The 13,478-nt window shown below is 33.6% G+C and overlaps 1 protein-coding gene across 1 annotated transcript in view; it reads left to right on the forward strand.

The window, feature by feature from the left end:
* Window positions 1-13,478, forward strand: part of KCNT2 (potassium channel, sodium activated subfamily T, member 2) — a 318,603-nt gene that overhangs the window by 91,805 nt on the left and 213,320 nt on the right. Inside the window, exons 2-5 of the mRNA XM_012650477.1 lie at window positions 628-707; window positions 2,974-3,073; window positions 9,787-9,835; window positions 12,325-12,384. Coding sequence (XP_012505931.1) covers window positions 628-707; window positions 2,974-3,073; window positions 9,787-9,835; window positions 12,325-12,384 — 289 coding nt within the window. The remainder of the gene's footprint in view (window positions 1-627; window positions 708-2,973; window positions 3,074-9,786; window positions 9,836-12,324; window positions 12,385-13,478) is intronic.

A 13,478-nucleotide genomic window follows, 5' to 3' on the forward strand; every position in this document is an offset into this window, starting at 1 on the left:
TTCTACTTGCCATTACCATTTCTTTGCTGATCCATATATATTTTAATATTAGCCTAAATAAACAAATAAGACAGTAAAGTGTTATATAGTGTGGTGTCCCAAATAGGCCCTAGGTGCAGTGAAGGGTTTATTAAGTATCAATTTTCAGGTCCAGTTCTTTACAATTCTGATTTAGTAGATCTGAGGAGTTGTTGCCCAAATTGAGTTTTTCAAGCTAAATTGATTCTTACAACATAAAAAAAAAAATTGGAAAACCTTGATTCAAAATCATTCCGAAAACACATAAAGACTTTTGTGTTCTCGCTGTTTTGAATCAATCATACCACTTATTGCATTCATTAATACCGACAATTGAATTGACTGCATATGATATTTGAAATGACTATCTCTTTAAAATTAGGAAGTCACTGCTTCTCTCCCAAAAATCAATATTTTACTCAAGTCTCATTTTCTGTAGCAGGGAATTCACTCAAATATATAATGCATTAAATCAAATAATTTTTTGTATATATTAGTCTTTAGGTTAATTAGAGAATTGCAAAACCATTTTATATGTGTTGATCTTCATAAAAATTAAGATATGATTGAACTTGCATAAATTTATATGTTTTTGTTTTCTATTTTCAGGGTACAAGTTGAATTCTATATGAATGAAAACACATTTAAAGAGAGACTAAAATTATTTTTCATTAAGAACCAGAGATCAAGTAAGTCATTCATTTCATTCCCCTCTTTGTGTTTGTACATATATTTACCTCAAAAAATGTGAATTGTGCAATCTTTTGCAAAATTCTTTTTACATAGAAGAATAAAATTGGTAATCTTGTCTGCCAATCTGTCAGGTAGTAAAATTTTAGAAAACTATAGGCACTACATGTAGTGATGTTAATGCCTCTTGAACATCTTTAATTCTCCAAGTCCCACATCAATAACTAGACTTCTGATTGAGGATTATGTGGGTTAGCAGAAACATTAAGGAAAATAAATGAGGGGTCTCTAAATTTTAACTGTGAAGAACATCTAAGACATATTTTGAGAAAGCTCTGGTGATTCTGATAGACCTCAATAGGCAATAATTGTCTGGTTTAGTGAAGGAAGAGTTTAATGTTTTCCGGTCATGCCTAATATTAAGAAGCATATCTAAGGTGCTCTGAAATATGCAGATTCCTAGGGATGCTTAGCCTGGAGATTTTGAATCAGGAAGTGTAGAGTTAATCTCAGAGCTTAATATCCCAGTGATTTTTATCATCAAACAAATTTGGGAAACGTCGCAACTTCAAGAAGGCCTGAAATTGGCATAGTTACTGCCCTCCTCAGCCCATTCAAGGTTAAAGTGTCCATAATACTTGTTGTCTTCCATAATACCACGTGTTTTAAAAAGCCATATGTAATAAACCAATATGTAATTTTTTATTGCTTAAAATGTCAACAAGAAATGGAGAGGTCTGTATATTAGATAGGTGTAGACTTTGTGAATTTTGACCCCTGAATCCTCTTGGAGTGGTCAAAATTTGGTGCCTCTTTTAGGTAGGATTCAAAGAGAGAAGCCGGATTTATGGGAACTTATCCAAATGCTGACTGTAGCGTATACTTCAAAATTTAAGGCCTAATGGTCAGATACTCCTAATTGTAGGCTAGCCTCAGGGTTAAGGCTAGTAATAGCTAATGCCTTTCTAACCTGGTTTTATAGAATCTCCAAGGAAACCCCATCAACAGATATTACCTAAAGGGTCCACATCAGCTGAATAGAAGGTTTCCTTGCTTTCAATACTAACAATCCTATCTTTTCAGGCCAGAAAAGATGAACGCATTGTTTGAATACTTCACCAGTAGTCATCTTTGACTAAGCAGTCTTTTGAGGAGATCCATTTCTATAAAACCAGCACAATTTGGTTAATGATTTAAAAGACTTTGTGAAAAAGCTAACCCATAAAATGTACTCAACATTTTAATAGGAAAACCTAGGGAAAATGCCACAATTAATAAGCATTAACCTTTTTACTGTTAAGAAATGTTACCACAAGTACACTCACATACAGCAGAGTAGAAAAAAGTGACATTTCATTTTTAGATTTTATTAAGTGTAATAATTATAGGAAGGCCTTTATCAAAATTTTATTCATAATGCATGAATCAGATACCACTGGATAATTATAGAAAAGGTAATGCTCCTATTAATCAGACTTTTGCATATTTTAATTAATTACTCTTCTTCACCATCATTAAATATCACAGGCTACATAATCGTGACCTACACAGTTTAAAAGATACATACATGGCAGCCGTAATTCAACAAGATTTTTTAAGATTTCATGGGTGTGTATAACCTAGGTAAAAATAAGATTTAATTGGTTGAGCTAAAAATTTGTGTGTGTGTGAGAGAATTTCCCAGCATATGCTATTATGATTTTTGTGTAATTATAATTATATGATAATTATAATTATATAATTTATAGATATCATAATTATATAATTAATATCAAATGTATAACGTATAATTATATAAGTATAATTACAATTTCTCTGTGATAAAATCTACAAGGTGCTCTGAAGGTACAAGATTTATAACTTAACCTGTGAATCTATAAGCAGCTAGATTTTCTAGCTAGCTAAACTTTATCCCAAAATTCATGGATATATAAAATGCTTTAACTTGATAAGCATACTTGAACTGACCTTGACTGGACATAAATTTTGTAGCTTTCGAATGTTCAAACCTAGATTTACTCTCAGTAGATATAATATGCACTGTCACTGGCAGTTCATGCATTCTGTCAAACTCACTTTTTGTTTCAATATTCAGATGATTAAAATTCAGCTACCAAGAACTTCAGAGAGTTTAGACAGTTATAGTGTTGTAGCTTCTAAATACAATTTAACTGCTGTACTTAAAGTTGATATTTTTGACAATTCTTTTTAGTCTTTTGTAACTAAGTTCAAATGAAAAATCAAACTTTTATTTTTTGTTTAAAGGTTTAAGAATACGCCTGTTCAATTTTTCTCTCAAATTATTAAGCTGCTTGTTATACATAATCCGAGTACTACTAGAAAGCCCTTCACAAGGAAATGAATGGTAAGATATCTTTGACCTTCAGCAAAATTCTTTGGATTATTTTGAATTGTATCACATTTTAAAGGATGTAATATAGAACCTCTTTTTTCAAGGACATTTTAGGTGTTTTTCACAAATTAGATTGATCTGATTTACAGGCACTTCATGAATACAATTCTTGTGGATTCTTTGTAAGCATGTCTTCTTTTATTGTTTATCTATTTGTATGATGCTAATACTGGACTTTGAACCATAAAAATTTTATTGCTAACGTGCTCTAAGTAATTGTTGTTTAATATGAGTTGGTCTCTTTAAAGACCTGAATGACTTTCTATTTTTGATTTACATATATTCCTAAAAGGTTTATTCTACTGTATGCCAGCTTTGCAGATATTTTCAGTTACACTGTAGTTAATACCCTTGAATGGAAATACTCCAGCATTTAGTGGGATGCCTAACTATCTCAAGTCTCGGTGTTCGCCTCTGCAGTTCTTTATCTAATTTGAGTTAAATGACATTAATTTATTAATTTAACTTATTTTTCATTCATAATCCTGTTGCTGTTATGAAATTGTATTTCTTTTCATTTATGGACTTTCCTTATTAGGCTCTGTCCTTTACTAGAAGCAGCAGGGAAGCAGACTGCTTGTGTCATTGCATGCATCATTTTTATTTTGTCACCATCCCCGATTCCTGTCCAGCCTACTAAATTTATAATAATTTTCAAAGAAGAAAACTTAAATTTGATAACTAACTTGTGTACAATTATTTTTTTACGTGTAAGTTTTTGCTAAGAAAATTTTAAAATGAAAAGATCGAGGTAAAATAGAAAGTGAGCTCATAATATGCATTTAAATTGGTTACTCTTTAGCTTGTTTAGATAGTAAACATTCTGTACTTATTCAAAGGTTTGGAGATAAGTTAAAGATTAATAAGTTTTATCTTATAATAATCTGTGTGATAAGTCTTTATAAAATAATTTATTTAATGAAATATAAATATCTTCATTGAATATTTAGCACGTACCTGTCACTTTGCTATGAATGAAGATATACAGAGATGCATAGGAACATTCAGTACCCTTTGGGAATTTTCAGCCTGTGAAAAGATTGTTTATTTTGGAGCTCCTGCTATTTTCTAGCATTAAACTAGCTGCTTTACGTGTGTTATTTCCTTCAACATATACTTAATCTTATTATTCTCCCCATACACATAAAGAAACAGAGGTTTTCTCCTATTTGCCACTCTCTATTTTGAGACCCTCAGGACTAATCTTGGTACGTCTTCTATCCGTGTTTAACTCAGTGACCACAGGAAGACAGTGCCTTCTCATTTCCCCAAATTCCAACTGCATGTTCAGCTTTTCTACTTGGATGTCTAATAGGCATTTCAGACTTAACCATGTTCCAGTCAACTTCTTCTTCATCCCAGTGAATGACAGCTCCATCCTTCCCCCAAACCCTGTTCCACTCACCGCCTTCCACATTTCAAATGATGACAACTCCATCCTAACAGTTGCTCATGCCAAATGCTTTGAAGGCATTCTTAACTTCTCTATTCGTCTGCAGCATATGTAAACTCCTTAGAAAATTCTGTCATTTCTGCTTTCAAAATATACCTGGCACACAGTCACTTCTCCATGCCACCACTCTGGTGTAAGCCACCTTCTCTCACCTGGATTACTGCATAACCTACCTCCCAATTAGTCCCACTGGTTCTGCCTTTTCTCCCTTTTGGTATATTTGTAATGTAGGAGCTATTCTTGTTAAACATAACTCACATCTTGATGTGACTGCTCTAAATGCCAAAGCAATTACCATAGCCTGTGAGCACTCCTCTTTTCCCTTTGACTTCACTCCCACTGTTCATCCCTCACCTGCTCTGCTCCAGCCACGTTGGCCTCCTCTCTGTTCCTGGATCATGCCAGACACCCTGGCGCAGGGCCTTTATAGGGACTTTTCCTTCTGTCTGGAATTCTCTTCCATCAGATAACATAAGGCGCACTTCCTCAGATCTTTACTCAAGATCATATTAAGCATCCTGTTTAAAATTGTAATCTCCTCATGAGACTCCCTGGAATAGTTTTTTTCCTCTTTTTCTTTATTTCTTTCTCCAGTGCCTTTATTTCTTTTATATATTCCACTCATTTTTCTTAGTTTGTTTCCCACATATACCATATGTATTAGAAGAGATATTCCATGATAGCGTGTATCATTGTCTAAATCCCCAGAGCCTGGCACAAATTAGGCAACCAGTAGTATTTTTTAAATGATTGAGTGAATAAATGAAATGATTGAATAAAAATTTCTTTATAAACTAATTTTGTTTACCTCACCTCACCAGCCTCCTACTCTAGCCATGCTCACCTGCTTGAGGTAACTTATACATACTTTGCTCTCCCTTTCTCTGGGCCTTTGAACATTCTGCTCCCTCTTGGAAATCTGTTTTCCACTCCTGCTCCTCACAACCCACCCTTTTGTGACTTGCTTCAGGACTCCTGGACCTTTAGGAAAACAACTTCTTGGATAACATTTAATCTGATACCATTCCCAGGTATCATGCCCTATAGCCCAGTTCCAATTTGGGTTAGGATTACCTTCTGGGTACTCTGTGAGCATCTCCCACACTTCTCTCACAACATCCTGTACAATACCCTTGATTTTGCCATTCACCTCTTTGTGCTCTGTGTGTGCCCACCGAGGGCAGGGGCCATGTTGTGTCTGGCTCTGTGGCTCTCCTACTTAGCACAGGACATGACAGTCAGTGAATGCTGCTGAATTAATGGAATGATGCTCAACAATTTTATTGACAGTGATGCCTAATGAAGACAACTGAGGACCACTGCCTGGACCTGTCAGTGCCTATTACATTTATCACATTTTTCTGTCTGTGTCATTAAAATGGTTCACATAACAAATTCTTCTGTAGTCGTACCAGAATTGTTTTTTAAAACTTGGTGATTTATAATAAAATGTACACTAGCGAGAGCTGAAAACCCTAAAATGAGTCATGATTGAATCCATCTAAGGGTAAAAGGGTACTGGTTGGTGACAGCAGAGTACAATCATATTATTTGGAAACATTAAGAGGAACAAAGTTTCCTACAATTAACTTCTATGTAATATTCCTAAGAATATTCAGCCATAATTATAGAGGATATACATTTAAAAAATCAGATTACTGTAATTAAAAAGCATAACAAACTAACTTATGGCTCCATTTTAAGTACAATGTTCTGTTTTGTTCCCATTGTCAATGCAGTATTGGTTAATGAAAAACAGAAATGGCCTTTATGTGCACAGGCTCTATTTTAAAATAATGAGGCTAATTAAGCAGAGATTTATTTAATTAGAGCTTCTGACATGATAAATCTGCAAGTATTTTGTGCTGCTTTGCTTTATTTTTAAGTCCCTTCTTAGGAATCAAAAAGGGTAAGAAAATGTTGCAATGCGCACGAACTGAAGGATATGAAAAAAATTTTAATGTTAACGTATGACATTGTCCAGTGGCAAACTCTGGTGTACACACAGTGTGTAGTAAATGATTTGAAGGTGTTAGCGAAGGAAACACACCTGCAGCATGTAGTTCATAAGTTACACTGAAAGATGAACCATCAGCATTGATTCACTGCTGCTCATGCTTCCAGTTCTTCACTGTGTCAAAACTCATGCATCTGTTTCCACTTTTAAAATTGTTGAAGTGATTAATACTTTTTAGCAGCAAATGGTAGAGGCAAAAGTAGGAAGCCCATGAACATGCTTATATTTTATGGTATTTGGATTTGCATTTAAAATCAGTGCCTAATATAGCAAATGGTGTTTTCAGGTGACATTCAAATTTTAGAGATTATTTCTTCCTTAGGGTAACAACTTTTAAAAGAAGAAATAGTATTTTGACCACATCTTTTAAATATTTGATGACCTACAGGAATAAATGTTTTAGTGTAGACCTTTTCTTCTTTCATGTATATTGACTATTTTTATAGATTAAAGTAACACCAAGTACTCTAACGTAAAATCTCAAAAGTTCAAAAGAATGTTTTTATTTACTAGAGAGTCTAATACGGATGTTTCTAGTCAGTGTGGACCCTTTCTCCAAATAGTGATTCACACACACAAACACACATAAATACACATCATCGTGTGGTAGGTGTAATATTATATGTGCGAACCACTTGCATTTTGCAGCTACATGTTGTCCTAAGGCCTGAATCCTTTGCATTCAACTTTCAGAAAGAGAAAAAGAGCATGGAGATGGCACATGTAATTTTAAAAATTCCTGGCTAACAATGACAAACGCCGCTTTTACTTGTATTAAAATATTTTGTACTCAGATCTCATGTGAGAGTCAGTCACATCCTCATATCTCAACACAGATTGAGAAATGTAGTCCGGCTGAAGAGTGGTTTTGTGCACTCAGCTCTGTGCCATGGAGGAGGGCGAATGAATATCGATAATGAGGGAAAGCCACCTCTGCCACACAGCCAGTGTGTGTCAGTAGAAAGGCCCTTGATGTCCATTCTCTCAAAGAATCAGCAAACGGTCCTTGCTGCAACACCCTTGACAGTTGTTTGTCTAACCTGGGGTTAAGTATTTCCAATGTTTTGAAAGGATTCAGTTACTGAAAAGTCTTCTGAATATATTGGCAAGACTGTAATATGCGTTTGTATCCTGGTCACCTTGTTTTTGGATGCATACTAAAGTTTGTATGTTATTGAAACATGGGCCTAGAACAATACCTAGTACTCAGGTCCTAGTGATTGTTGTGGTTAGGAGAGTTTTATAATTTATGACCCTGGTTTATTTGTTTATTATTTGTTAATATGATACAGGCTTGTGTTAGTTTATGTTGGAGCACTATCAATCTTTGAGCATGCAGACTTGAATAAATGTAAGACTGCCATGTCAAGAGTTTTGGTCTTTATCCTAACAAAAGTGCAAACCCATACCCCGCAGGGTAGTGTGATCTAAAGTGCTTTTTGAAAGAATCAGTGTCATTGCAATTTGGAGAAAAATTGTAGAAGGCAAAAGAAGGTGCAGGGTCTCCACAGATAGGTTTTTGCATGAGTCCAATTGTGAAAAATGGTAGCTTAGAATAAGGTGGTTGTAGAGATGAAAAGATTAGATGAATTTTACAGATATTTGGCAGGAAAAGTTGAAAAGATTTGATGATTGATTGATTAAATATTTACAGATACAGAAGAGGAAAGTATCTATGATGATGCTTAAGTTTTGAGTAGCCAAACACAATCAGATTTTATACCATTTACTGAGATGTAAAAAACAAAGAGGACCAGTATTTGGAGAAAAGATCATAAGTTTTGTTTAGAACAATTGACAATGTCAGTTGGCCTGGTAGAAGTGACATTCTGGAAGTTAAGAGCACTGTAATATGCGAGGTAGCTATTTTGAGTGGTTTTTTTAAAGTTTTGCCATTCTTTTTAAAACAAGAATTTTGAAATTTATTGCTGTTTGTTATTGTTTAACATACTACTAAACAGAAAATGACTTAAGGATTTAAATGTACACTTAATACTTTATGGAACTCCTGTCTTATTTCATAATATAAAGAGTGAGTGAGGCCGGGCACAGTGGCTCACGCCTGTAATCCTAGCACTCTGCGAGGCTGAGGCGGGAGGATCAGTTGAGCTCAGGAGTTCAAGACCAGCCTGAGCAAGAGCGAGGCCCCGTCTCTACCAAAAATAGAAAAAAATTAGCCAGGTATGGTGGTGCATGCCTGTAGTCCCAGCTACTCCGGAGGCTGAGGCAGGAGGATCACTTGAGTCCAGGAGTTTGAGGTTGCTGTGAGCTAGGCTGATGCCATGGCACTCTAGCCTGGGCAACAGAGTGAGATTCTGTCTCAAAAAAAAAAAAAAAAAAAGTAAGTAGGTTTTGTTTTATTTGTTTTGGAGAGTTATTATTTATATTTTTGGGGGGATAGGAAAATGTAACTATTTTCATCTTTACCCAAGTAGGGTATATTGCCGTGAGTAACTCCAGTTTGAATCAACTGTAGATCAAATGATGTAGTTAGAGGTAGGGTAAAAACAGTGGAAAATTAGAATTAGTAAGACCATAAAAGTGTTATTGTGTTCTTGGTGGAGGATAGGCATTTTTTGACATCAGAAATGATGATTTTTAAGGACAATATAGCTCACCTAATGTTCTACGCTAACCCTAGTCACAGGTTATTTTTTTTTGTGATATGTTAAATATGTTATAAAAATTGAAATCTGAAATACTATTGTCCTGTGTATTCAGAGTTACTGACTTTATTATTATTATTTACACTATTGAACTTGTAATGCCTAAATATTTAAACCAAATGTTTGTAAAAATGAAAAAAAAACATAAAACAACAACAAAATTTTAGTTTATAAAAATAGCAACAAAATTTTAGAGTATACAGAAGACTCATAAGTGACTTTTCAGTGGAGAATTATCTAGTAAAGGGTTTGAGGGTTTTTTGCCCTGCCATATCATTTTTTAAATGATCACTTCTTGTGAGCATTCATTATTATAACAGTGACGACAAGTGAAATTGAACAAGTTTTTGCTGGAATATAAATGAACATTAGCAGAAAGAAAACTAAAACAAAAGTTTTTATAATGTTAATGTTGATAGTTTGTCTTTTTTATGCTAGCATTATTTTAATATTTTCAACTTGTTTGAATTTTAACAGTAAATTGTTTTTTCAAATTTTTAAAACTAACATCTTACTATTCTTTTTGTAGGTCTCATATCTTTTGGGTGAACAGAAGTCTACCTTTATGGGGATTACAGGTTATGTACAATTTTGTTTTATTCCTATATTTCTGGGTTAATCATATTTCACAGAGAAATATTATTAGAGAGAAAATTGTTTATATTCAAAACGAGTTTGTCTTCCTGTTGAATTAATCTTGATGCACATCTTAGACTAACATTTTTATTTCTTTCTTCTTGTTTACCTGAGACCTGCATTCTACCTTTTGCGAATTTCCTGGTTTTCAGGATTAGATTTTTAAGGAGCTCTTGAGAGTGTGGAGAAAACCAAAGTAAACCAGTATTTTAAGGCTTCACAAGTTTTCCCAAATTACATTAGGTATTCTTTTTATAGAATTCTTGTAAAATTACTCAGGAGTCCATAGCCATATTTGCTTTTTTACCTTGTATCCTTGGTGCTTATTAAATGAATGAACAAATGAAAGAACAACTCATATTACCAATAGTAAGAGCTTAGTTCCTAGCCAATTAGTTTTGTAAATAAAACAAAAACTATGCCATGGCAGAAAAGGTGTCCATAAGAAAAAGTGAAAAAAAAATGAGAGAGAACGAAATGTCTAAACTGCATTGTTGAGATGTTCCCTAGAGTCCCCAGTACCTCTTCTTTGATCCTTTTTCTACTCGTTTTCGTGCACAGCAAACTTTTTACAAGTTTCTACCTCCTCTACTTCTGTTTACCTCCTACAGATCCTTTTTATTTTCTATTTTTTTTTAAGTACAAATAAATTGGAAGAATAGGATCACTAACATAAAAAAGAATTGGAGATCAGAAGACACTTGAGTCTTGAGGAAAGGGAAAGTCTTTAAGACTTATTGCTTAAAAACAATCTTTAAAATACTTTTAAGTTAAATGTTTTATTTTCCTTTTAAAAGCATGATGATTGTGAAGTTTGTACATTTTGTATGTGTTACCGAATTCTTTTAAGTATGTATGCATTGTGATCATAACTATGAAATCAAATTTTTACTATGTCTGGATATTTCATATTTTGTTGAAGACAAGTTATTTTTATTTTTTTTACACTGACTTTTTTGTCATGTCACATTAATTTATAAAAACCCTTTCAAATATTAAAGTGTTCATTAAAATGTCTAGTCCTCTAAATTCAGATCGAGGTTTCTTGATGTTTATATGTGATCTTGTTTACACTGTTAATGTCCACATGTGAAGCCATTGCACAAATAAATAACCAATGATCAATGTTAAAATTAAAAAAATGCAGCCATTTAATCTCTGAGCTAGATTCCTATATTATCCTTCAATTGAGTCCACATTTAAAATAAATTAATATTTCATAAATAGTCATATGTCATCTTGAAATATATTTTGATCTACTAACATTGTTTTATTTAACAGTAATATTTTAAAATAATAATGCTTATTTTTAAATAGTACTATGAGTTACTTATGATAAAAATATTCTAGCAAATATTTAGCATTGTGTACCTCTCGAAAAGAAAACATAGATGGTTTAGTGGACTTGTGGAGAAAAGCAAAGAAGTTTGAGTTTTCTATCATCATAAATTTCTGGCTACTGCATGCACTTCTAAACATATTTTACTTAGACTGTTATGCATTCATCTGTTTTTTATTATTTTCATGTTTGAATATTCACTTAAATTCAAAGATTTATTCAAGATTTATTCCAACAGGAGACACAATTTAATCCCAAGGGTATCTGTGTCTTTCATTCAGATTGTCTTAAACCTCAAAAATCTATAAACAAATATATTTATCAGAGTCATTTCCTGTTTATATTTGTGCTTATTTGATTCTATTTATCTGTCCTTAAGTGCTTAGAGTATGTAACACAGAATAATTTCGTCATCTTTTCTAGTTACTTTTTCTGTTGCAATGATAGATTTTTGGTGAACAGTAGAAATTGTATGTACAATAGAGCATACAGAGAAAGACAAAAGAATGTCTAGGAGGATGCAGGACTTCCATCTGCACAAGGGGGAGTGGTTATGAAGTTCATTGAAATAAAATCTGAAAGTATCTCGAAGTGCTGATATGGTCTGTTTTGTTTAGTGTTCATGGATGTTATTATTTCATTTTGTTTGATGTGGATGACAGGATTGAATATATTATTCACCTCGAAGCTTGAATTCTTTTATTTTCTGTATTTTCTGAAGTGAAATGCCTATTTTGGCAGAGCTGGTGGTACAGGTGCTGCAGAAGGGCAGTTATTTGTGGCAGGGCAGCGTGTGATGGTGTGTTGGGACACCCAGATGACCCTTTTCTGCACATAGCTGGTCTGACTATTCTGATCCTACCTTAACATTTTGAACAATAAAAAAGATTTTTAAGGAATATTAGAAATTATAAAAACTATGCTATAGTGCAGGGGAGCTCATAGCTGCCACCTTTTGTAGAAGTTAAAGTGCCTCCTAATACCTCCTATATCATATATATATGTATTATAAAAGTAAAGTTAATAGTATAATCACAAATATATATTTTAATTTTATTGCATATTCTCATTAAGTTACAATTTATATTTTAGGTTTCAGTGGCATTGATAAGCCTATTTGAAACAATACTACTTGGTTATCTTAGTTATAAGGTAAGTTATTTTAATTAGCAGTTTTCTGCTGATAGAACGTGTTGCTAGCATTCACTCAGTATTCCTCTATTTATAATTCATACTTCGAGATAAGGCAGGCTCTTCATAATCAGCTTAATTATTTTTAGCCCTTTTAGGGGGTGATAAAAAAACTAGTGATATAGTAATGTTTTCCTTGGTGACTTAAAAATGCTCCACTAATTCCCATGGATTTACTTATCCATTATATGCATATTGTAGAGAGGAAGTCAAAGGGAATGGTCTAACTTTTTATTATTCTCAACCTATTTTCTTAACCTGTACAAAAGTATTGAGGGAAGCAACAACAAGTCTGCTAGGTATTATTTTAATAAATTATTTTAATTTTTGGTGAAGCTTTGTTTGGCTAACACAATTTAACAAATATTTACAGAGCCCCTGTTTGATAAAGAGCTGCCACTTTGTATGACTTTCTTCTCAATGAGTTTAGAACCAAGAATGGGGAGTAGGCAGGGGAAATTATGCAGATAATAATAATACAAGGCAGAATATGACTGCTTTCAGCGAGGTACAAAGAAAGTACTATGGCGATTCCTAGAGAGAGGTCATATCATGGGATGAAAAGGAAATACTTTACTGACTACAGCAGAGTCCTTGAATCATAATGATTTTAATAAGGCAAGATGAAGAGACAGGGCAGTAGGGACTGATAGGATTAGCAAAAGCATAAAGGAAGGATTGTGCATATAAACTTGGAGGAATAATAAATACGTGTGGCTAGAATATGGGGGCATTGTGTGGCAGCATATAACGGGAGGTTGATGGGGGCGATTAACATGCGAGTTCTGTAATTGAAATTCGGTTTCGGGTATATTAGTTCAGAACCTCTGAAGTGCTGTAGGTCGTGTGCTCGGTTAGGAAGTGTTGCAGTCTAGAAGGGAAACCAACAGTGAGATTTGGCTAGGTGAAAGGAATTGCCTGATTTGATGAAAAATTAATTATGAAGGTAGAAGCTAAAAGAAATACCATATTGGTTGAGAGAGAGGTGAGAAGCATTCTAAAATTTAGAGCCTGAATGGCTGGAAATATGGAAGTAAAACTAACAAAACAGTTAT

The sequence above is a fragment of the Propithecus coquereli genome, unplaced genomic scaffold, assembly GCF_000956105.1.
Source record: "Propithecus coquereli isolate 6110/MARCELLA unplaced genomic scaffold, Pcoq_1.0 Scaffold328, whole genome shotgun sequence".
NCBI classification, from domain to species: Eukaryota; Metazoa; Chordata; class Mammalia; order Primates; family Indriidae; genus Propithecus; species Propithecus coquereli.